Genomic DNA, 22,744 nt, shown 5'->3' with positions numbered 1-22,744 from the left:
CTCGCCAACGCCACGGCCGTCTGCTCGATCGATGGCGCCTCCTTCTTCCACGATTTCCCACTGCATTCGTACTCGCGTCTACTTCATCTTCGATGGAGGGAGACACGGCCGACTGCGACTCATACACTTGCCGCAGAGAGCGTCGCAATCGCCAGCATTGGCGACGGCGTTCCTCCAGAGCCTCCTGCAGCTGGTCAGCCACATCGGCTTGTCCTACGCCAACAACATCGTCATTAAGCGAACCGGTGACGAGACCTGGTCCTATGAAAACGTCCGTCAAGTACTCGACCTCCTGGAGGACGCGGAAGTCACGCTGAATCTCAAGCCCACCTGGTGCGGCACGACGGGCGTCCCCGTGCTAAGCACCCTTTGGTCGGCAGGCGGTATTCGCCCGGCTGATGAGCGCATCGCTGATATCCTTGCGCTTCCCACCCCTAGCATACTGAGCAACCTGCGCTCGGCAGCCGCGATGGTGCGATAACTGTCAATGTTTAGACCTAACCACGGGTTTCTGCTAGCGCCTGTACCGTTACATCGGACGAAGCCGAGGTCGCGCTGGAATGCTGATGTGCAATCGGCCTGGGAGGCAGTGCGGGCGGTGACAGCCGCGGCCTACTCGCTTCACTTCCATATGCCCGGCGAGCAGCTAGTCGGACGTACCGACGCCCCGCTCGTGGATTGGAGCGGATCACGGTTTGTCCGCCGAGACGGCGCCAACTATCCGCTGACCTTTAACTCACGAAAATGGGAAGGTGCCCAGCCACCTACAGCATGGTACTTCGCCAAGCTGTCGCGCTCAAGGGGCCGAACGCCTGCAGCCTTTCTTCATGGGCGAGTCAAATGTCGGTTACGAGACTGACAGTGCGGCCGCGCCGGGTATGCTTCATCATGAGGGCGACGATCATCTCACAGCAATCACGAGAACACTCTCCAAGCTTGGGGTTAAAGATCGCCAGTTTGTTCACCTCCCCGGCGTTGACAATGTAATCGCTGACGTGGCTTCCAGAACCCCGCCTGCAGTCGTCTCACCGGTCGCACCTATGGCGTCCGCAGCGCGTTTTCCCTCAGAGGAGCACGTGCCCGTCGCGCAGCAAAGCAAAGATTCGTTCTGCAACGCGCAGCGAGGGGAATGCCGCCAACTCTAGCAGGCTGCTCGAGAGCCTACGGCCTTTCCTCGCGCCGACATGCTACGCGACAAGTTGCAGCCGTTCCGCATAAGGATGACTTACTATAGCATGTCGAAGTCTCGACGGAGGGTGACGCGAGCGCAGATGCTAGACTGGTGGTGGTTGTGCCAGACTTTAAGATCGAGCTCATCCTGCGATTCGTGCACGGGACCACTGCCCACGCACGGGGTAGTGCCTTGTCCCCGCTCGCCAGAGCACCTACTGGTTTCCATCATTGGCGACGAAAGCGGCTCACTTCACGCGCCGTTGTAAAGAATATCAAGCCTCTCACAGCGTGGCGCCGCCGCGGGCCGCGACGGGATTCGCCAGTCGACTGGCGTGGGCCAACACGTTTACGTGGATCACGGACACAGGGTCCGCAAAAATTCTCATCGTCCTAGTATATCAAGCGTCGTGGTACATCGCGGCCAGCGCGGTCGACTCCCGTTCAGTGCCCTACACGGCCGCTGCGTTGCACGCTCCTTGGCTCCGATCCTATGGTCCGCCCGCAGCATTGCCTTCAGATAACGCGGTAGAGTTCACGCTCAAGGTTGTCGCCGATTAATTGCGCACTCGAGGCTGCACGCTCGTGCCCTCCTCTCCCTGCAAAGCGTCCGCGAACATCGCTGAGATGGTTGCCAAAAAGGTGAAGGAGGGCTTGCGGGCATGCATGACGGATCCGCGCTTCACGGCGCTGTTGCACTAAGGCGGCTGGTCTTGTCTGCTTGAGGTGGCCGTGCATGTATTAAATACCACCCACTCGGAGGCAGCAGGAGTACAACCTGCAACCCTGTTCTTTGCCCACGCGCACCGCACGCCTGCCGATGCTCACGCTCCCAACGCTCTCCCTCTCGTGCACCCGCATCCCGCGAATACTCTCTCACCGCTGTCTAGCGCAAACCTGGTCCGCGACGCTGCCATGGACCGCCGCGCGGCACAGCGGCATGTTCATTTCGATCGGCAGCAGCAGCGCGTGCGAAGGTCATGAAGGCAAGCTGGTGGGCGGGGTCGCTTGGACAGAATCTGCTCTGCTGAGGGTCTCTCCTTCATGGCCAAGCAGGTGCACGACAGTGGGTACGCTCTGGCCGATGGGCATAGGACTATTGTCTCGGGTTGCACGCACTCCCACCGGCGACGGCATGTTACCTAGCAAGGTCATGATTTTTATGGGGAGGATTACATGACGATGCATTCATCCCTACCGTGGTACTGGCCCCGCCACCGGCACCACTCTTCTAACCCAGGGTGGACTATGGTATATGAACGTGTATATATTGATTGCTCAGACTTGTATGAACCTAGCCATTATCCCTGCCTTTGTAGAGTGCCTCTCCACCCCTACCCATTGGCCTACTGTGAGCGCCGACGGCCTCTACCAGCGGGCCGCGCGGCCACCGCCTTGGCAGTGTGCGGGGGGTTAGAGTGGGCGGAACGGAGCCCAGCATGACGAGGCCCAGTCCCACAGACAGGCACAGACGGGCACAGCGAGGAGTAGATCAGAGACAGTGGCAGAGCCCCACTTGATGGTCTGGACCCGCGCGCCACAGCAGCCGGCAGGCGTGCGAGGCCACCTTGGCTGCCAGGCCCAACTCTGGATCGGAACGCATCAAGCCGCGCCCTTGATCTTCCCCTCCAGAACAGCAACTGGGTGCAGCTGCGATCCGCTGAACAATGCCCACATGCGCGAGGCCACAACGTAGCTCAGCAAAGCCGCTTGCGATGCTCTCCATTCTGTTTAAGGTCGTTGAATTGCTTTGACACATACTCTCACCTCAACAGGTCTATTCCTCCCTTCCTTCACGCTCAAATCCACTACGAATCCTCTACGTCTTCAAAGCGTAATTGCATCGGACCGAGAAGAAGTGCATGCTGCGAAAAGGAGTCAAGTGCGAGCGAAAGGGAACGGACAGTCACCGACGGACGTGGCCAGACCCGGAGCAACGCAGAGCAAGCGACTGAGAGGTAACAGTGAAAGTACTAGCTTCCGCCGACGTGAGCCTCCCTCCATCCGCCACCTGAAAACAGGGCCTGTGCATTCTTCATCTTTCCTATCCACAAAAGCTTGGAGCCCTCAACTGGTCACCCAACCTCCGCGAAACGAACCGCGGTCAAGCTCGTAAAGCAAACCCGAGCATTAGGTTTCTCACACGATGGCCGACTTTGTCAAGCTCTCCATCTTTGGCACAGTCTTCGAAGTGACCACGCGCTATGTCGATCTCCAACCGGTCGGCATGGGTGCCTTTGGCCTGGTCTGCAGCGCCAAAGATCAGCTGACGGGCACCAGTGTGGCGATCAAGAAGATCATGAAGCCCTTCTCCACACCTGTCCTCAGCAAGAGGACGTACAGAGAATTGAAGCTGCTCAAACACATCCGGCATGAAAATGTAAGTATGGATATGCTCATTGCGTCTGGACTCCATGGGTAATATCTGGGACAGGAGTAGGAGGCTGTAAGAGTCGAGTGGAGGAAAGGTAACATGAAGACCGTCCTGCACGATCGTTTGCGCTTGCGCCGTCGATGAGATGGGTCCCTCATTTCGGAGGTCTGAAACTGGGTTGACCCGGTGTATTTGCTGGAATATGGACTTTCACTCGCTCGTAAGCGGGTATGAAGGTGCCGGAAGTTGGACAGTTTAGAGTGGCTGGTGAGAGATGCTCTATTTCGTGTCAACGAGCAGGCAATTCAGTCGTTCTCTTGCGCTTCGCTGCATTCTTGATGCTGATACTCTCTTCTATGCTTTCCAGATTATTTCATTGTCGGATGTCTTCATCTCGCCCCTGGAGGACATCTACTTTGTGACAGAGCTACTCGGTACCGACCTGCACCGCTTGCTCACCTCACGACCACTGGAGAAGCAGTTCATTCAGTACTTCCTCTACCAAATCCTCCGCGGGCTCAAGTACGTGCACTCGGCTGGCGTCGTGCATCGCGATCTCAAGCCTTCGAACATTCTCGTGAATGAGAACTGCGACTTGAAGATTTGCGATTTCGGCTTGGCGCGCATCCAAGATCCCCAGATGACCGGATACGTGTCAACACGCTACTACCGGGCGCCCGAGATCATGCTCACATGGCAAAAGTATGACGTCGCCGTCGATGTTTGGAGCGCAGGCTGCATCTTTGCAGAGATGCTCGAGGGAAAGCCGCTGTTCCCCGGCAAAGACCACGTAAACCAATTCAGCATCATCACTGAGTTGCTTGGCACACCACCAGACGAAGTGATCAAAACAATTTGCAGCGAGAACACGCTGCGCTTCGTCCAATCGTTGCCGAAACGCGAGCGCGTACCCTTCAGCCAGAAGTTCCGGAATGCGGACCCGCTCGCGCTGGATCTGCTCGAACGCATGCTGGTGTTCGACCCAAGGACTCGCATCAGCGCAGCGGAAGCGCTCAGCCACCCATACCTCGCGCCGTACCACGACCCAACAGACGAGCCAGAGGCAGACGAGGCATTCGACTGGAGCTTCAACGACGCTGACCTCCCTGTCGACACATGGAAGGTGATGATGTACTCGGAGATTCTAGGTGAGCATGCGAGCCGTGCGTGTGCGAAAGGGCGCGCGCGCCGATCCTGACAGCTCCTCTCTTCTTAATCCTCCGTGACCAGATTTCCACAATATTGACAATTCGGGGCAAGATGAGGGGCCTGTACCGCCACTGCAAAGTCAGGCGGCTGCATGAGTGCGATACTCGGTCACAAAATTGTGCAGTCTTGAGGAAAAGAAGTCAAGCGATGCGCACACAAAGTCGCCTCCATGAACGAAAGAATGTACAATAGACGCCCGCTGCGCGTCGGATCGCTGCGAGGACGCAGTCATGAGGCGTGAAGCGGATCCTCCCAGTGACCATCGACCACACTATCCAACGACGACAATTTGGCGATGCACGCGTTCGGAAAATGCCCTTCCGCAACGTGCAACTGCACCCATCAACACTTCCAGGATACACTCTTAATGCGAGAGGCGTATACCTCCGCCTGGCTGTTTCACATCTACACTACTCAAAGGACTGCCCGTCTCGACGTTTGCACGACGCTCGTTTTGTCGATATACATCGACTATCATGTATAATCCAGAGCTTGTTCGTCGTACACGTACATTACCTATACATGCACCATACGCCTTTGCAGCTTTCACGATGCCACCCTTGCGCATCTCGTCCGCTTCCTATGTCTTGTTGGCTCTGATCATCTGATTGTTCGGCTTCGATTCGCGCGCCCCGGCAGAGGCTTCAATGAGTTGTAACCCCGGTGTGGGGAATCCATGTTAGGGCAACCGACATGCATCACTCTGCTAAGAGCTCGAGATCACATGCCCTTCCAAAGATTGAGATCGACCTTTCTGTCTTGCTATGTTATGTCCAGTTGGCGTCTTTCATCGTTTCCTGTGTGGGGGGCGCTTCCGAAAAGAGCTGACATGAAGGACAATCGCAGTCTTGGCTAGACGAGCGCGTGAAGGGCCATCCACCGCAACCACCGATGCTTTTGGAGGTCCATTCAACTCAACGACTCGAATGAGTTGATGTCAGAGTGCGTGCATTATCTTTCGCTGCAACAAGCATGTTCACTGCCCTCAAATCAACAGGACCATCACGCAGAAGAAGGATTCTGCGTCGATGTGAGGCACTGACCAAGTGACGCCAGACAGGAAATTGGTGCGCGCTGCGTTTCGTACATTCCTGCGCCGAGATGGATGCGTCGGTGTATCGCCCGCGACTGAGGCAAAGCAGCTGGCAGCGGGCAGCAATGTCGAACAGCTCTAGACGAAGAAGAAGCGGTCCCAACTGCTGTGCGCGATCCCGTGGCGCTTTGGCTGCATTGCTTCTCATCATCGCGGCCGGCTCGACGTCTGGCACTTCAGCGGGTCTGGTAGACGGCACCGCATCGCCTTACACCCTCACGGATCTGAGGGCTGCAGAGTCGACCATCGACATCACGTCGGCTAACGGCGCATTCTTTTCTCTGCCAGCTCCGACGGTTGGTGCGAATACAAGCGCATATGTCACGTTGTCTGCCTGCTCGGGCCCCGAGATCTACCCACCCGCCAACTCGAGGCATAGGTCCGCCTTCGACCGGACGTACCTGCGGCTCGTCGTTTCAACAAACAGCTCCAACGCGCAGCCGCAACCCGGGTCTGAAGATGCTTCTGTCTCGCTCGCCCGGGGAGGCTTCGCAGCGAAGGTATTAGACCCGGGGGATGCACTCGATGGCCTGTGGATTGGCGTCTTTCCCCCCAAAGACCCGCACGGTTTGACGGGGAACCTGACCTTCGAAGTAACTGCATCATACAATGGTGAGTGAACAGGGAATACAAAGGAACAGACCCCCGATGAAAGGCTAACAGGTCTTCGCTGCTACATTGTTCAGCTCCGCCGCTCGGGTACACGTACGCCGGCTCCTATGACACTGGCTCGAAGGACAACGTGTATGTGCTCGGCTTGGACGACACTGATTATGCAGGTGCCATTCTATCTGCTGCTCCCCAGGAGGTGCTCAGTGGGGCACCTCCCAAAGCCGGCATCATCTTCAGCGAGACGCAGCGGGCTCCTTCGTCATACTTCAACAGCTCGGCGTGCGCGATTCGCAACGCATTCTACGCCTTTCTGGACTCCGTACCTGATGCACGGCGCACCGATATTGTTCAACTCAATTTGACGAGCAGAGGGCTGCCAGCGAATGCAGGTGCTCAACGCACGCAATTCAAGATCACCGGCTTGCAAGCCGGGACCAATTACACGGCTTGGCTCACCTCTGACCCTACCTTTCCACCCTCCTCACCAAACTTCTTCTATGGACCAGCGGTCAAGTTCATGACAAAGAGGAGTGAGTGCTCTTGAATTTTGGCGCTTGCGCAACGTACAGTCGAATCTAATACATGCTGGCTCGTTCACATTCTCGACGCAGACACCAATTGCCGCCTTGTCTCGGACGTGTCGTTTTGCCCAGATGTAGCGTATGCAACCGCTATCGGGCCTAGTATGACGACGGCTGCGGCGCTGTCGAGCATCAACGAGACTGTCTCTCCGACGCTGGCAAATTTCACCAAGACTCTACACACGTTCAACTGCGACAACACCGATTTCGGCATGTACTCGTACATTGCCACGTGCGACGACTGCCAGGCGGCGTACCAGCGGTGGCTGTGCGCCGTCGCAATCCCACGCTGTGTCGATACTCCCACGGACGCAGCGACGCAGAGCGCGGCGAGCCAGAACGGCAGCGATCTGACAGGCGCATCGACTGGGGTCAACGCGCAGCTGCTGCCGTACGTCGCCACGCGTGAGGCATCGAGCCCGACGCGCCTCAACACGTCCGTCGGCACATTCCACGGGGCATGGGGCGAGCTGCTACCGTGCATGGGCGTATGCAACATGGTTGAGATCATGTGTCCGCCGCTGATGCACTGGCTCTGTCCGCTATGGGACATCACCGCGCAGCGCGACTATGGCACTTGGGCAGATGCCAACGCCGCCGGTTTCGGACAGGGTGACAACGGAGGCGCCGGGGCCAACGGCGAGCGGTGGGGAGGCGTGCAGCGATACATTGCGACAGATTCCTTTGGGAATCAGTACTGCAACCCGCTCGGCGTCGACTTGGTGCTGAGGCAGAACAACCGCGCCGCACGAACTAGTGGGGTGCATTCATCTCTTGCCATGGTTGCAGGCATGCCGGCTCTGGCAGCTGCGCTCTGCATTGCCATTCTGTAGCATATGACATACATAGAGGTCTTACATCGATTCCGATTTTCATCGCCCTTGCCCTTTCTCTACAGCCGCCTCTTTCGCATCCTGCAACCTTTTCTCTCTGCGCCGCTTGACATCCCAATTGTGTACGCGCGCAGTGTTGACCTCCATCGTGGTGATCTGGTCGCGCAGAAACTCGAGGTCCGCTTTGGCTCCTTGCAGGGACTTCTCGGCGCCGCTCAGTTTTGCGGAGAGCAACGTGATGGCTTCTTCGATTGGGTAGGTGAGCATCACATTCGCCTAAGGCCGTCGTGTATGGCAAATGACATGCCAGCAGGAGACATAGAGAGAGCTACATTGTCAGCAGGTTCTTGTCGTTGGAAATGGGATGCGCGTGCCGCTCACCCCTAGCCATAGATTGACCGTCTCGACATTCTCAAGCGTCGCGCGGGCGTACAGCGTGTCGTTAAGCTCGAATGTCGTGTCCACCGGATTGGGATCGTCCTGGAAGGCGCGGGGCGCGAAGGTGCCAAGGCGAATAGGCGCAGAGTAGAAGAGTAACAGCTGTCAGCGTCAGCCTTTCCCCTAGCGCTTCTGGACACAACATCTTCCCTGCAGGTACCAGGTTTGGAGGCAGATGGACGGACGATTGTACTCACTTTGCGAAGCTTGAGAAATTCGACCATGCGCAGTGTATCGCGTATGTCCGGAATCTTCTGCTCGAGCACCGTCTTGCGTTGCGCTGTATTTACCTCCATGAACTTGTATTTCCTGCCGTCGTCAGACCCAAATCGGGGACATGTATCTCAGTCAACAAGATACATTGGCTGGATTCGTTGGCGAGAAAAGTGAAACAGGCCGAGACGCTTACTCACGAGACAGTCTCTTGGAATTTGCGGAGCGTCGAGGCGACCGGCTCGTCTGGCCCCCCTAGAAATTCTTCGACATCGGTCTGGAGTCCGGCCAGTGAAACCCACGAGGGAAGTGGGAAGCATGTTCAGCAATGATCCCTCGCCCGACGCGAAGTGCTTGACTCACGATGAAAGGCGCAGTGGGGATGCCACTTGTATTCGCGCTCTGATCTTGTGTCTCTTTCGCGAGACCATTTGAAGAGGATGAGGAGGAAGGTAAGGACGATGAAGCTGACGCCTCTTGTCTTACCGCTACTGTTGCCGCCGCTGGTGATGAAGATGTTGGTGCTGATGGCCCTGACGACATGATGATGTCTCGTCCGGCTCGCTGCCTGCTGTTACAAGGCTCCTGGGGTCGTTGGTGTCGGGTGGAACGCGGCGCTTTGAGACTGGTGGGCAAATGTAATCGGAGCACCGGGCCGAAAAAGCTTGTCAGATGACGGATGTGGTGTTCATTGGCCTTGCGAGTCCATTGGATACTATGAACATCGCATCTCCAGCACGATCTTCCAAGGCTTCGGTGCCTTGGCACAGCGGGTCCAAGGAGCCAGACTTCGGAGTCTTGCGGCTCACCTATTTTTTGTGTTCACGTGACTCTCATTCGGTGCAACTCGCAAGGATGTTTGTGACGCGCGTGACGCGTGAACGCGCACACGAGTCGCGTAACAAGAGCCTCCCTTGCGGCCATTCCACGGCTGCCGTGCTGAGGATGCATGCACACTTCTCCAGTGCCGAAGCTACAACGATCAGGCATTCCGCCTGACCTCTGTTAATCTGCACGCAACCCCCTTGTCCGTTGATGGACCTCCCTGGCCCCTGCTTCTCGTTTGCGCCCTTGTTGGTCGCTGTTCAGCGTTCTCGGCTTGACATCTTCCACGTGCCTATGTATCTCTCGCCCGTCACATTCCACACACATCTGCCTGCAAATGCGGCATGCAAGTCTCAAAGGCCGCAAGAGGCCTCGAGTGGCAGGGCGTCGCGTTGGAGAGACTGTCATCATCATCAAATTGAGTGGGTCGCCACTTGGACCTTCTGGGTTTCACAACTGGGTGCTTTCTATGGCGGTCGGATCTCCTGTGCCAACCCTGTTCCAACTCCCACCGCGCCCCGCGCTGCATCTCTGCTATACCTAATACGTGCGACTTTCGGAGTGCGAACGCGAACTGATGCTCGAGGTGATGACCTGCTTCGAGAACGGCCTGTCGAGAAGACACTCCTGTGGCATCTGCCGAGTGTCGCTCTTGCTTCGTAAATCTGGATCATCGCACGTGATGCGCGTACACACGGTCTGCAACACGACCGTTCTAGCCGCAGCTTTACTACACCTCCAGCGCGTGGAAGACGGCGACCTATGGGGCAGCGCGTGAGGTACTCCAAGTGCCCGAGGGAGAGCACGAGACGCGATGAGGCTCTGCCGTTCTGATGCGCTGCAGCTCGTTCGTTCACGACTTCCTCCAGTCTATTCTGTCAAGTGCATCGCGTTCTTGCACGCTTGACTCACCTCTACCTCCATCCCGTCTGCACTTCCCCATCCTCAGGGGAGGATTCGCTTCGTTGGGTTGACGGCGGTCATAAGCACGATATCGCGAGACGCAAAAGCCAACAAAAGGCGCGCCGATGGGAGTTGTGGAGCGCAGAATCGTTCATTCATTCACAGACGCGCATTCGAGCTGTGAATCGCACAGCACGGCAGGTTCCCATCTCAGGTGTAATCGTCGGCCACCATCCTTGGCGTTGAGGTGCGTTGCTTCACCGTAGCTCACGCGCTTACGAATGACGGATAGATTCGTCATGTAATGCTTGTATGCGCGGACGGACCCCTTGGGCCGCACATCTCAGCTTGCGGAAACATTCGCTGATACAGTCGGACTCTTTTCGTTCCATTCGCCCTCGCGCTTCAACTTTCACCATTTGCCGACTCTGTTCCTGTTCGTTGATCATGTGGAACATGCAACGCGTTATTCCTCATTTTGCGACGCGAATTACACTCTCCATGGTCGATACTTTCAGTGGGAAGCTTGTACGCCGGCTTACACTCAGCTCTGCCTCAACCAAGGGAGACTCGAGCACCCTTTGATCTCTTCACCCGACCCCGCGCTTGGACTGCGCCTGCCTCGTCCCTCTCCTTCCCACTTCTGCCTTTTCACCTGCGCCTCATCGTACATCGGTCCGCCGTGACGATAAGGGCTTAGTGTCCCCTCCTCCGGTGTTTTCTCCCTACGCATCGGCAACCACAGTCCCTTTCCTGTGCACCGTACTCGCCTCGATCGGACGCATATACTCGATTCCCCACCTTTCCATCGAGCCCATCCATCTTGAAGGACAAGAAGGTCGCACTTAAAAATAGACGGGCAGCACCGCAAATCTTCACAGTCCAGCGACTGGTGTCCACGATTGGAGGCAACTAGTAAAGGGCCTCTACGATACCGCCTTCACTCACACGCCCAGCCCCGCTCGTCTGCATCCATCGCCCAACGTTCGCGTCACCATTGTTCGTCCAACTTCGTAAATCAGCATCCTTGGTCCGCAAGCATTCATCTATTTGTCTTACCAGTCAGGCTCAATCGGCATCGTACATCGAGCATTAGGCAGTCATCTGCAAATGAGCAAGCAAACCAGCTTGCAGTTCGAGAGAAGCCATTCATCCATCCTCGAATTTTTGGTTGTTTCCTTTCTCCCTTAGTCACTTCATGTTACTTGTCTCTCAATCAAGGCGCCAAGCACCGTCGCTCCTTGATTTGCATAGTACGCCTCGAACTCGCAAGCAGATCAGCGCCGAGCCCAAGAAGCGATTCCGTTCTATGGACTGGGGCGCCCGATCTTCGAACAAACGACACGGTGAGTCGCTCTTCTTTGTCTCGCTCTTCGGGCATGTTCCAAGCACAACTTGCGAGGCTTGCTATCTGATCCTTTAACATTCTTCCTGACCCGACCAGCATATAGCGTCTCACGACTCTTCACGCCCGTTCCCATACGCAACATAAAACCATGTCTATGCAGCATCCGCAATCGCTGCGCTCGCGGCGCTCCTTTGCTGCTGCGACAAGCACGGCACAGGAATCACCGTTACTGTCACCGTTGATGCAACCGAGGAAGCTAGCAGCATCCTCGCATGTCAGTACAGTCTCAAGGATCCCGTTGCCTTCGCTCTCTATACATCCCCATCACCAAGATCAGCAACAAATGCACATCAATTCAAGGTCAGCACCTACTTCACCTGCGCATGCGTTCCGGCCTCTGGCTTCTCCGCTTCGCGCTGGTCCGAAACACCCTGCTCTGGCTTCCGCCACACCGCTGCCGCGGCACGCTTCACCTTCACCATCTGATCTCACGACCTCCTCCCACGATGATGGCAGTGGTGACGACGGTCAGGACAACACTGTGCTGCCTATTGCCAGCTTTCACAGTTCACTGCCGCCGCCAACAGCGCCGGCGGTGGGAACAGCAGCTGCAGTGACGCGGCAAGCGGCTGGTGCGATCGCGACGGCTGACTTTGAGCGCTGGAAACGGTACCAGCAAGGCTTGCTCCTGCTCTCGCCCCCGCCGTCTTCGTCTCCACTTTGCGACTCCGATGCAGCCGCCGCCGCTGACGCCGCTTCCGCAATGCGTGCGGGCGACTTCGGCCATGCAGCCAAGCGCCCAGACGTGGCGCATCGCCGCCCAGCAGCAGCTCCAGTCGCGCGCAAGCTGACAGTTACAACGAATGAAACCCTCACCCCATCGCCTCCAAGGCCCTCGTCCCTTCCGCGCCCACAGAGCCTCACTTGCACACCGCAGCAGCAGAGGCAGCCCAGAAGTATGCCTTTTGGCTCCTCGCCTGCCGCTTCCCCTGCGCCCACGCCGTCGCCCACGCCGTCGCCATCGTCTAGACCTAAGCCTGGACCTGGATCTGAGGCCCGCAGTGCGACGCTGCATGCAGGGGCGAAGAGCGACGCGTCGGTGCCGGCTTTGGCCGCAGCTGCAGCTTATGCTATCAATAGACCGACGAGTGTTGGTGTTCGAAAGGAGCTGGAGACAGGGAAGGAGCTGGGTGGCATCACTACTAACACCAGTTTGAATGTTGGCCCGTCCGACTCACCCAAAGCAACCTCAATAGCAACGCCGTTGCAGACATCTAGAGATAGAGCTGGTGCCTTGCCTGTGTCCAAACTTACGCCGGTCCAGGCGGTCAGTCCGATCGCGACATCAATTTCGATCTCGAGCAAGGCGAGGTCGAAACTCTTTTGGCGCTCCAGCAGCTCAACTTCTCCAGGTACTGCGACAAGTGCCCAACCATCTTCGACCGGTGCGAGTGGGAATGCTGCAACCGCTTGTCCTGCTGGTCTAACCATCAGCTCGCCGACCAATTTTCAGCACGTCCAGTCTGGTAAGGCTGCTCTAGATCCCGTCGCTGCCTTTAGCAACGCGCTCGACCTGAGCGGTATCAGTCCAGAAGGCGATAAGTCAATTGGCGTGCAGCTGAGTCCGCGTCCAATCCCCGTACCTCCTTTTCTCAAGGAAACGGCAACAAAGAGCGTGCCGAATACGCCGCTCTCGCTGAGAGCTCGTCCGCTTCTAGCGCTTAGCGCGGAGCCGGCTTCAGCTTCGGCTCGGCATAGGCTGCACATTGCTTTGGGAGACCGGACGCATAGCAACGATACGGCTGATGCGACCGGGTCCACGGCTACATCTACCTTTGCAGGTTGGCCCCGTCAGGACCATGACCCTGAAAGTGCGAATGCCAAAGGCGATATGAATCTCCTGCAGCTGGACACGGTGGAGGCTTCCCCCATCAGGCTCGCTGGAGCCGCAACGCTTGCTCGGAGGGCTGCCGTCGCCGATGCTGTCCTGGGCAGTGGCGGTGCCAGTGGAGATCCTCCTGTCGGTATTCGTCAAAGGCAGAGCAGCAGGGAACTTCCGCTCGCACTCGCCCAACTTGAGCGCGAGCGCTTACAGGAAATCGAGAGTGTGCCGGTGCACATGCCAAACCCTGCCTCGCTCACGCAGCCGTTCGGGCTTAAGGGCCACCCAGAGAGGCATCAATTTTTGGTGGAGGGGGTGACTGAAAGCCATCGCTTGGCTTCGGACGGTGTCCAGTCGGCAGATTGTCGACTTACGTCGTCGCCTCCCTTGCGCCCGGATGTCTTTGCACTTCTAGGGCCGCAGCTGCAGCGTTCCAAAAGTGAGAGCGTCTCTTCATCCTCGCAAACACCGTCGCCGCAGGCCAGTGCAGACAGGGATTCTTCAAGCTTCTTTGTGCCGAGAAGTGCGGGGCAGAGAAGCCCGTCAAATGCAACGCCGTTAGCCCTGCCTGCGCGGCGCTCACTTGACGAAAAGTTACAGTGTGCCAAAAACGGCATCGCCCGACGCGTCAATTACGCACGTCCGTTCCGTAAAAGCAACCCTCCTACTGAACCTGATGCACAGGCGCAAGATGCGCTGCCTGCCATGACAACCCCTACCCGCCCACTGCTGCCCATGCGGAGGTCGAGCTCCACGGGCAGCATTGCACGGCGTATCGCCCAGCGCGACCATACGCCAGATCAAAGGCCTATTGCGTCCCGCAGGTGCGCCATGCCTGCGGACACTGCTGCATCATCACATCATCGCCAAGTGCGTTCTCAAAGCGCTATTAACGATTTGCGACCTGCTGCCCTTTCGTGCGCTGCTGTGGCCACTGCGACACCGTCTTCGCCTATGATTCTACCGGCAGTTTCGACCCCGCCAAAAGCATTTGCTCAGCATACATCTTGCGCGTCCAGTTCAGGCGAGAATGCGACGCCTGGCTCGTTTGACACTCCGTCCACTGCTCCCCGCGCTCTCACAGCTTCCCCGAGCACTGCAATGAGCGACACCGAGTCGCCTCGAACAAGCATGAGCATGAGCCCTATGCAGCCTCTCGCAGGGCTCGCATCTGTCGGACCTCGGTCGATCTTCGCGAAAGCCCTACCTAAGAGCAAGCACGCATTCTACGAGGACGACGCGCTCCTGCCTGCACCCGAACAGTTCACCGACGCTGATGTCGACGTGTTCGGCAAAAAGGCTGCGCCTGCTGCCGCTGCACGAGTCTATGAGCAATGGCATTTGCCTGGTACGACACATGATCGCCTTCCAATGGCTACCCCAAGCATCTCGGACTTGCACATGCCAAGCTACGTGTCAGCAGCCTCGAAGAAGTACGTGTTCATTCAGGCTGTGCCAGCGCACGTCCAGCATAACTTGGACGTCGGCCACCGCTCGTCAACTCAATGGCCCGACGTCTACGAACTGAGCTCTGTCGCCAGTGATGACGATGCTCGGGTATTGGAGGGCCATCTTGACGGGACCGAAGACGGCTTGGGCAATGTTCAAGTAGGAGATGAACCATTCTCGCGCACCTCGGCGTCGTCGGATTTGCTTTCACGCTACCTCAGCCTTCAGAGTCAAGCAAGCTTGCCGGAGGAGAGCATCAATGGCTGCACTGAACTTTCAATCGATGTCCAGCTGCTCGACGTAGAAGGTTCTTTCGATCCCATCGCTTTCAAAGAAGGGCGTTTGAGACTCGATGTCCGATGGATGGTCAAGCTTTCCGGTGATGGAGTGGTTCATCAAGCTCAGTCTTTCCAAGGCACCACGTCCCTTGGCTGCCAGCGCCGTGTGCGCACGACGTCTATGGTTCAAGGTTGGCCCAGCAGCGAAGCGCCAATCGCGCCCGAACTTAAGCCTCGTTCACTTGATGACTTCAAAGGGACTCCACACTCGCGAGCTAGCTCAGATGCACGAAGCTCAGGCCTCCTGAGTGCTTCACTGCTGCCGCATACTCCGCGCCTCCCTAGCACACCCCCCAGTGGTTCTACTTTTTCGCCCAGGCCGTTTCTGCTACCGTGCAGTGCTGGTACCCGGAAGCGTCAAGAATCAGCGCTATCGAGCCTGCCCTCTGTCGTTGACCCTACTTCCACCAGGCCGGAAGGTACGCCCAGGCAACGGCAGGTCAGTGCTGGTAACAGCACATTTGACGGTAAGTGGGCGTCTGTTGTCGAGAGCTTGGCAGTCTTACTAACATGCTGAGCTTCTACTTCTTTAGCACGCAAGATGTCGCCACGTCGCCCTCCATACAAGAGGTCCGACACGTACCACCCGTCTTTGATCGCGTTGCCTCCACACAAGCAACCCCACGATCCTTTTTCACCCATGTCATCTTCACCCACACGCCCTTTATTCGACAGCATCAGCGAGCACAACACTGAGCATACACCGCGTAACCGCTTCTCGCGTCTCGACCAGCCCATCATGGAGGTCAGTCCTCCGGCAGGATTATACAGCGCTAGCACCAGTCTTGCAAGCATTACAGGCAGCGCTATGACCTGAAAGAGGCTTTGCAGTTGCATTCGTTCCCTCACTCTGCTTTCGTTCACAAGGAACTCAGCCTGCCTTCTTTTGAAACATTCTCGTAGACCGCATTATCCGGCAATCACTGGGCAAGATTCCTCTCTCGAGTAATAGATACCGCAAGGCAATGGTTTATGAGTTCAATGGATTTGATGGCGCAGAGCGTTCTGTATTTTGTTCGCACTTCAATTTGTGCAACCATGTGCAGTGCCAATATGCTTTGTGGCATCATCTATTGCTTTTTCTGCTTCTGTTTTGGCTCCTTGACGACGAGCCATAGTGTGCAGAAGATGACGAAGGCTGTCATGGTGCTGAATGCGCCGCTCACATATGGATACGCTGCGGAAAGGAAGCGTGGGTGCTCGTCATGGTTGAACGGCCGGACGGGGGCAGTGTCACGCGTCTTGATGTAGGACCAGCCTTGCCGTTTCCAGTCCACGTGGAATGTGAAGACGCCGTGCCGATCCGGCATGCGGAAGCTGGCGCTGTATCGCGTCGTCGCGTTTGTCTGCGTCTGCCCGGAGGAGACGATAGTCTGCGGCGCAGCAGCGGAAAGCTTAGTGGTGACGTACGGGTCGAGCATGACGAGAGAAACCTGCAGGTCCAAGTCGCTCGGCGCGGGTTGCCATCCGCCCATAGGGAGATGCTGCGCGAGGTCGATGTGGAAGGTGACCAAGTCTTTCACGCGATACACGGCTTGCGCATCTTCGCTCTCCTCGTATTCGGGACGCGTGTCTTTTTCATTCAATCGGACGCGGTGGTGGCTGGTCGACGCCACGCGCAGAACAGAATGTTCTTGCATCGCCCAACCGAGCGCATCGGTTGCGAAAGCCAAGTTGGCAGTCGAGGCGTACCTTGCGGTGGGAACGAAGCGAGGCTGATGAGCACTGGGAAAGGGGAGAGCAAATGGGCAGCCGATATTGATTCAAACTCACCTGGCGCCGTCAGCGGCACGCAGATCCTTGGCATCAATGAACGAGTTCTTTAGCATGTCCAAGCTGCCGAGGAACAAGGCCCTCGCCGAGTTCTCCTTGATCTGGAAGGCGCTGACCAGGCTTGCCACTTGTCCTCCAGTCAAGATGTCCAGGTTCTCCTCGAGGGGAACAGCAGACTTGTCTTCCGAGGGCGGGCCCTCTGTTGAGTAGGATGTAGCAGGAGCATGCAAGAGAGGAAAGGCGAGAGGCAGCGCTCCAATACGGTGAGCGACTCCGCGGAAGAGGATGGGAGAAGTCTTCAGCTGCTCCAGTGTCTCTGACGAGAAGACGTGGGCATTAAGAACTGCGCCGCCTGGCGATAGCTTGCTCTGGGAGGTGCTGCGACTGCCGCCGCCAACGAGAATGGCGGTATGATTTCCCGTGTCGAGCTTCGTCTCGGTGCGGAAGTGGTCGATGAGTCCCGTCCCGCGGGGTTCGACGTCCAGGTGGAACTCCCTGGCGAAATCCCTATTGCCCTCTGTTACGTCGCTATCTAACCCAAAGATGAGATTCCCACCTCGCCGCATGAATTCAACGATCTTCTGAGGTGAGAGGTCCGAAGTCGCGCTCGGAGCGGTGGAAGGCGTCCAGTAGAAGAGGTGGTCAAAGTCGTTGAGCTCGTACGTGGACAGTTGTGGAGTAGCTGCCTTGGCGGATCGGAACGTGAGCTGGTACCCTTTCTCGCGCAGGCGGTCGAACAGCTTCGAATATGCCGCACGATCGGCCTCGGCATCTTTGAGCACGACCAGCGTCCGTACGCCGACAGCTGAGGGCGAGGACGACGATAGCGATGATGATGCCGCGCTTACCAAGACACTGCAGAACAACAGCAGCGCCGCCAGCAGCGCAGGGAGACGCATAGGCAGCATGATGGGCCAGGTTGCGCAGCGGCTGCACTTGCTCCTTTCATAAGCTAGCCTGATTGAAGCACGAATGCGCAAAGGAGCGGCCAGGGAGTGCTCCTCTTTTCAGTGGTACACATCAAACAAGCTGGCATGTGTTTCGTGTACAGGTCAAGCTACCAACCAACTCAAAGATGTTCTCGCTTCGGGGGGGGAGGAGATTGGGTCAGCCCGCATGCAGTGAGCGAGTGCCAGGCACTGCACCTGTGTCTGGGTACCGTTCCGCCCCTCGCTCACTATGTACTGCCTGTCTGCTCGTCGGGAGGCTTTCTTCTACATGCTTGCTATCTTGCTCTTTCCTCGAGACCTCGAACAGTCCCTGCACAGCCCGCCAGGAGATTCTTGCTGCATCACGGGTGGACTGCGAGCGACAGAAGTTCAGTGCCCTCAGAAGTCATGTCGAACGAAACGACTCTGACATCGCCCAAACCCGCTGCTTCGGCAGCCGCAGGTCCAAGCCTGGCTGCACAGGCCTTGCCGGTCACTGCAGCAGCGGCAAAGCAGGCTGCAAAGGAGGCCAAGGCAACCAGGAGAGCGCAGGCCAAGCAACAACAAGCTGGTGCATCTGGGGTGGCAGCGATTGTGCCAAAGACGGCTGCGACTGCCGCCGCAACAGCGCCGCAACAACCAGCACCGCGATTCAAGCCCGACGGTACGCCTATACTGAGTCGAGCAGAGCGAAAAGCCAAGGCAGGTTCCGATCTTAATGCATCATCTGCAACGTCCAGAAGTGGTCCATCGGGGCAGGCGCACGCAGCTGGTCAAGTTTCGGTTACTGCTTCAGGCTCTTCGAAACAAACTCGTCAGCAGCAGCAGCAGCATCCGCACGGCAAGGCTCACGCACATGGGCAAGCCTCATCATCCCATCCCTACCCATTAGCATCCATCGCATCGACGTTGTTCGGAAATGTGCACATGCCGCCTTCTCGCTCATTACTCTCTGCATCTCTCACCCAGTCGCTCCATCGCCGGACGATCCACCCGTCCGTTCTTCTCCTCGGCACACTGCTCTCAACGTACCAGCTGACGGGGGCCAATGCGCGCGCCATGGCCGTCCTCCTCGCGCTGCGCGACTTTGTTTCAGATTACAAGACGCCAGACGGGGCTACATTGACGCGTGACTTGGTCACGAGGCTGAGCAGTCAGATCGCTTTTCTCAAGGAAGCCAGGCCACTGGGCACGAGCGTTGGCCACGCTATTCGGTACCTTAAATACGAGATCAGTGTCACGGATAAGGACTGGGACGAGTCTACAGTGAGGGTTTCCAAAAGTAGAGGTTACACATAGCAAGGCAAGAGTTATCGCTCATATGTCCTTTGATCCTTTCCCCCTCAGGCAAAAGCGCATCTGCTCTCTCGCATCGATCACTTTATCCGCGATCGCATCACCTATGCAGGGCGCGTGATCCAATCGCATATCGGATCCAAAATCCGCCCAGGCATGACAGTCCTTACCTACGGCCGCTCGTCGATTGTGGAATCTACCTTGCTCTTTCTACGTCGCTCTGGGACCAGCTTCAACGCGATCGTTATCGATAGCGGGCGACCGCTAAACGAGGGGCAAGCAATGCTCGCCACACTCTCCACAGCGGGGATAGGCAAAGGCGGCGAGAGCGGAAGTCTGACATTCGGACCACTGTCGGCGCTCTCAACTCTCATGCCGCGCGCCGACCTCGTCCTGCTGGGCACAGCCTCGTTGCTCTCGAACGGTGCGCTGTATGCGCGAGCGGGGACCAGCTTAGTCGCCATGACGGCCAACGAGCTCGGAAAGCCCGTCATCGCCGCATGCGAGACGTACAAATTCAGCGATCGTATACAGCTCGATGCATTCGCAGGCAACGAGGCGGGTGGAGCAGCCGATTTGCTTGCCGACGACTCAGCGGCTGGCAGCAGCGATGATCACGGTCTCAACTCTGCACTAGTGGCATCAGCCGAGGCCGACACTGTTGGTACAGGCAGCCAAGGTCTATCAAAAGGCGCGGCTCTCAACCTGGCAACGACGGCCGGCCCGTTGACGATCGGTCAAGCAAACAAGCTACGAGGGAGTCTACAAGCCGTAAATCTACTCTACGACATTACCCCGCCGCGTTTCGTCACCGCTGTTGCGAGTGAAGTGGGATTGAGCGGGCCAGAGAGCGTCGGCGTCATTCTCAGAGACTATAAGAGCGTGCTTTTCGGAGTCTGAAGTTTTGTGGTAACTAGGACTTAGATCTTGCGCACACTCTGAAGAGAAATACTGCATCCGCATTGAATCAGCTTTGGCACACACAGACATTATTCAAACACAATGTTGCATAACGATGTCGTGAACGATGGGCCCTGCTGCAATGATTGCGCGGGCCACATGCGAAGTACATAATACAATGAAGGTAGTGAAAGTGATCAAATGCCCTAATTCCCGAATCCCCGAATTCCCGAATGCCAAACTATGCCCGTCACTTTTAAGGCACACCTGATATGCGTAAGATGCTCGCCCGCCTGTCGCAAATGGTGATGCGTGATGCAGAATTCTGCGACGAACGAATGCTGTTGTATTTGTGTGTTGATGCAACTGGGACGGCGGAACGATGCTGTTCCTTCTTGATATGTGTAGCGCTGCAATGAACGAAAGGAGATGCTGAAAAGAAAACGAATGGCCTCTGGCCGGAGAGAATGGATGTTAAATGTTTGATGCTACTGTTAGTTCGTTGGCTGCGATATGATCGTGCTGCTTGCGAATGGTGGAGGGCAATGGAAGAGTCTCATGGAGCCCAGTAGCCGGCGCTGCCGGCAGCGAGCGGAGACACGGTAGCAATGAGCTCAGGACTCGAGTTGATAGCGATCTGACCAAGCGGCTGCCGTTCGACCGATGGGATCAACTGATGCGCGCCATGCCGTTGCTCGAAATGCGGAAAGAGAGCCGAGTGATTGCAGGCGTGCATTAAATTCTTCTGAAGTTCGAGCTCAAAAAGGAACGGCGCGCCGAGGTGCTGGCCTGGCATGGTGGGTACGCCCTCGCTGATAGTGGATCTGCGCTTGACGGCAGCTTCAAAGCGGGAGCGCACTGTCGGGAGGGTTTCGACCATCTCTGGCGATGCGCTCATGTTGGCCGAGATGGCTGCGGCGGCGGCCGCTGCGGCAGTAGCAGCGGCATGAGGGTCGTGCTTGGCTTCACTCTTGCCTGCATTTAGATTGTTGAGACTGCGAGCGGCGGCTAGCAGCTGTGCATGGGACACTGCGCTGAAACCGTTGGGACGGTAGTGCGTTTTGAGATGCTGCGACAAATTGTCACTGCGACCAAAAGACTTTTGACACCCTGGGTACGAGCAAGGGAACGGCTTCTCTTGCGTATGCACCTTGTTGTGCCGCTTGAGGTGCTCCATGCGCTTGAACTTCTTGCCGCACCAGCAGACGTGTACCTTGTCCGAAGAGCTGACGATTAGTGGCGGCGGTCCAGATGGTCGCTGACGGGGGCGCTTCATTGGTTTGCCGACAGAATTGGCAGAGGACGTGATGGACACGGGTGATTCCAGGCCTGGGAAAGTGAACTGGCTGTGCGGCGCGCTCCGGGGTATACTGGCCGACATTCGCTGGTCTAGCGGCGTAGAAGGCAGCATGAGCGGCGTCAAGTCGACTGAGCCGTTCTTGCCGACCGAAATAGGTGTCTGCATCTGTACGGTGGGCAGCGACTTGCGGGTAGCAGATGCCGGTGTTGTTGGCACTGCAAAGTCGCCGCTTGCTTTGCTGTTGGCTCGATAAGCTCCCGGCCGGCTGGGCGTATGAATGGAAGCGGCAAATGCTGGAGCAGATGCGATGCGGGCCATAGCGGTGGCGCTGGCGGGCATATCGGAGTAGTTTGAGTAGCGGTCGCCCTTGTGGAAGTTGTGCGCGGGTGATCCGTCGTCTGGAAAGCCGCCGTGCATGGATGCATGGTGCAGAGACGAGCATTCATTGAAAGGCGACGTGGCGACGCTCGTGTTGAAACTGTCAATGCTGTCCGTACGCCGGAGGCGGTCAACGCTATGCGAGCCGTGCAAACTGTCAAACGGTGAAGAAAAGTCGCTGTGCGACGTGGCAATGCTGGAAGCAGGGGTGCCATGCGCCGAATCTGTGCCGTGCGTCAAAGGCATCACTGTTGGATTGAGGGAAGGGCCGTTGCTGACGAATGGCGAGCCGCTGGGTGTTCCTGGCATAGCCATACCGGATGACTGTTGACCGTGCAGAAGAGAGATGGCCGGCACTTGTCCCTCAAACATCTTTGATGAAGGTGGCATCGGGGTGGACTCGTTCTCACCATCGTGGCCACGAAGGTGCATGGGTACAGGCGGCGCCGACAAAGAGTACAGGTCCGAGTGGAGAGATTGTGAGCGCTGCGTAGAGCCGCTTTGGACCTCATGGCCGTGACTCATGGCGAGCAGGTGCGCATGATTCTGCAGCATTGTCGGTGGGTTACCCTCGTGATCGTGGTGCTGGAGCTCTTCTTCCTCGAGGGCAAGCGTACGCCTCGCACCGTCAGGGGTACCAATGAAGAGACCGGAAATGGACCGTGACATGCCGAACGGTGATTCGCATGGCTGTAGCTGGTGGTTGACGCTACCGCATTTGCTATGGTTGCTGCCAAATTCGCTGAGATCGCTCGTGCTGCCGCTCGACTGGCTGTATGCGGGCCCGAAGAAGTCAATTGATGGATGCAGCGCCTCCGTAGCGACATCGAGAGCCGAAGAGACGGAGGAAATGCTAGAGCAGGAGCTCATACTGCGGTGGCCAAGTGATGACCGATGAGA

The 22,744-nt window shown here is 57.2% G+C and overlaps 10 protein-coding genes across 10 annotated transcripts; 6 read left to right on the top strand and 4 right to left on the bottom strand.

Annotated features, from left to right (window-relative positions):
• On the top strand, positions 1–654 carry K437DRAFT_90929 (uncharacterized protein). The gene has a single exon (XM_013388566.1). The coding sequence runs from the start codon at positions 32–34 to the stop codon at positions 479–481; it is 450 nt and encodes a 149-aa protein (XP_013244020.1). The 5' UTR covers positions 1–31; the 3' UTR covers positions 482–654.
• Positions 655–1,187, top strand: K437DRAFT_90925 (uncharacterized protein). Its single transcript, XM_013388565.1, has one exon. It carries the CDS (start codon positions 828–830, stop codon positions 1,143–1,145), a length of 318 nt encoding a protein of 105 aa, XP_013244019.1. The 5' UTR covers positions 655–827; the 3' UTR covers positions 1,146–1,187.
• Positions 1,188–1,549: 362 nt separating this feature from the next.
• Positions 1,550–2,399, bottom strand: K437DRAFT_255730 (uncharacterized protein). Its single transcript, XM_013388564.1, has one exon. It carries the CDS (start codon positions 1,906–1,908, stop codon positions 1,687–1,689), a length of 222 nt encoding a protein of 73 aa, XP_013244018.1. The 5' UTR covers positions 1,909–2,399; the 3' UTR covers positions 1,550–1,686.
• Positions 2,400–3,123: 724 nt separating this feature from the next.
• K437DRAFT_90913 (uncharacterized protein) lies at positions 3,124–4,957 on the top strand. The gene is made up of 3 exons (XM_013388563.1): positions 3,124–3,550; positions 3,912–4,692; positions 4,775–4,957. The coding sequence occupies exons 1-3, from the start codon at positions 3,317–3,319 to the stop codon at positions 4,846–4,848; spliced, it is 1,089 nt and encodes a 362-aa protein (XP_013244017.1). The 5' UTR covers positions 3,124–3,316; the 3' UTR covers positions 4,849–4,957.
• A 654-nt stretch (positions 4,958–5,611) lies between these two features.
• On the top strand, positions 5,612–7,915 carry K437DRAFT_255728 (uncharacterized protein). Its single transcript, XM_013388562.1, has 3 exons — positions 5,612–6,458; positions 6,533–6,988; positions 7,070–7,915. Exons 1-3 carry the CDS (start codon positions 5,912–5,914, stop codon positions 7,870–7,872), a joined length of 1,806 nt encoding a protein of 601 aa, XP_013244016.1. The 5' UTR covers positions 5,612–5,911; the 3' UTR covers positions 7,873–7,915.
• Positions 7,826–9,205, bottom strand: K437DRAFT_234538 (Prefoldin, subunit 3). Its single transcript, XM_013388561.1, has 5 exons — positions 8,887–9,205; positions 8,724–8,800; positions 8,508–8,619; positions 8,254–8,352; positions 7,826–8,148 (listed from the first exon to the last, which is right to left on the bottom strand). Exons 1-5 carry the CDS (start codon positions 9,064–9,066, stop codon positions 7,912–7,914), a joined length of 705 nt encoding a protein of 234 aa, XP_013244015.1. The 5' UTR covers positions 9,067–9,205; the 3' UTR covers positions 7,826–7,911.
• Positions 9,206–11,747: 2,542 nt separating this feature from the next.
• On the top strand, positions 11,748–16,085 carry K437DRAFT_267759 (uncharacterized protein; the record flags this gene model as incomplete). Its single annotated transcript, XM_013388560.1, has 2 exons — positions 11,748–15,735; positions 15,802–16,085. 2 exons carry the CDS (start codon positions 11,748–11,750, stop codon positions 16,083–16,085), a joined length of 4,272 nt encoding a protein of 1,423 aa, XP_013244014.1.
• A 2-nt stretch (positions 16,086–16,087) lies between these two features.
• Positions 16,088–18,058, bottom strand: K437DRAFT_245846 (Dolichyl-diphosphooligosaccharide-protein glycosyltransferase 48kDa subunit). The gene is made up of 2 exons (XM_013388559.1): positions 17,042–18,058; positions 16,088–16,960 (listed from the first exon to the last, which is right to left on the bottom strand). Exons 1-2 carry the CDS (start codon positions 17,947–17,949, stop codon positions 16,339–16,341), a joined length of 1,530 nt encoding a protein of 509 aa, XP_013244013.1. The 5' UTR covers positions 17,950–18,058; the 3' UTR covers positions 16,088–16,338.
• Positions 18,059–18,303: 245 nt separating this feature from the next.
• K437DRAFT_255724 (nagb/rpia/CoA transferase-like protein) lies at positions 18,304–20,370 on the top strand. The gene is made up of 2 exons (XM_013388558.1): positions 18,304–19,236; positions 19,318–20,370. Exons 1-2 carry the CDS (start codon positions 18,379–18,381, stop codon positions 20,164–20,166), a joined length of 1,707 nt encoding a protein of 568 aa, XP_013244012.1. The 5' UTR covers positions 18,304–18,378; the 3' UTR covers positions 20,167–20,370.
• Positions 20,371–21,214: 844 nt separating this feature from the next.
• Positions 21,215–21,364, bottom strand: K437DRAFT_216098 (uncharacterized protein; the record flags this gene model as incomplete). The annotated part of the gene is made up of 1 exon (XM_013388557.1): positions 21,215–21,364. A coding segment is annotated over one exon (150 nt), but the record flags the coding sequence as incomplete, so codon positions are not given.
• Positions 21,365–22,744: the final 1,380 nt, after the last annotated feature.

This window comes from Tilletiaria anomala (assembly GCF_000711695.1).
Source record: "Tilletiaria anomala UBC 951 chromosome Unknown K437scaffold_27, whole genome shotgun sequence".
Lineage (NCBI taxonomy): Eukaryota > Fungi > Basidiomycota > Exobasidiomycetes > Georgefischeriales > Tilletiariaceae > Tilletiaria > Tilletiaria anomala.
Note: the sequence above shows the minus strand (reverse complement) of the source record. Positions and strands in the feature narration are given on the sequence as shown.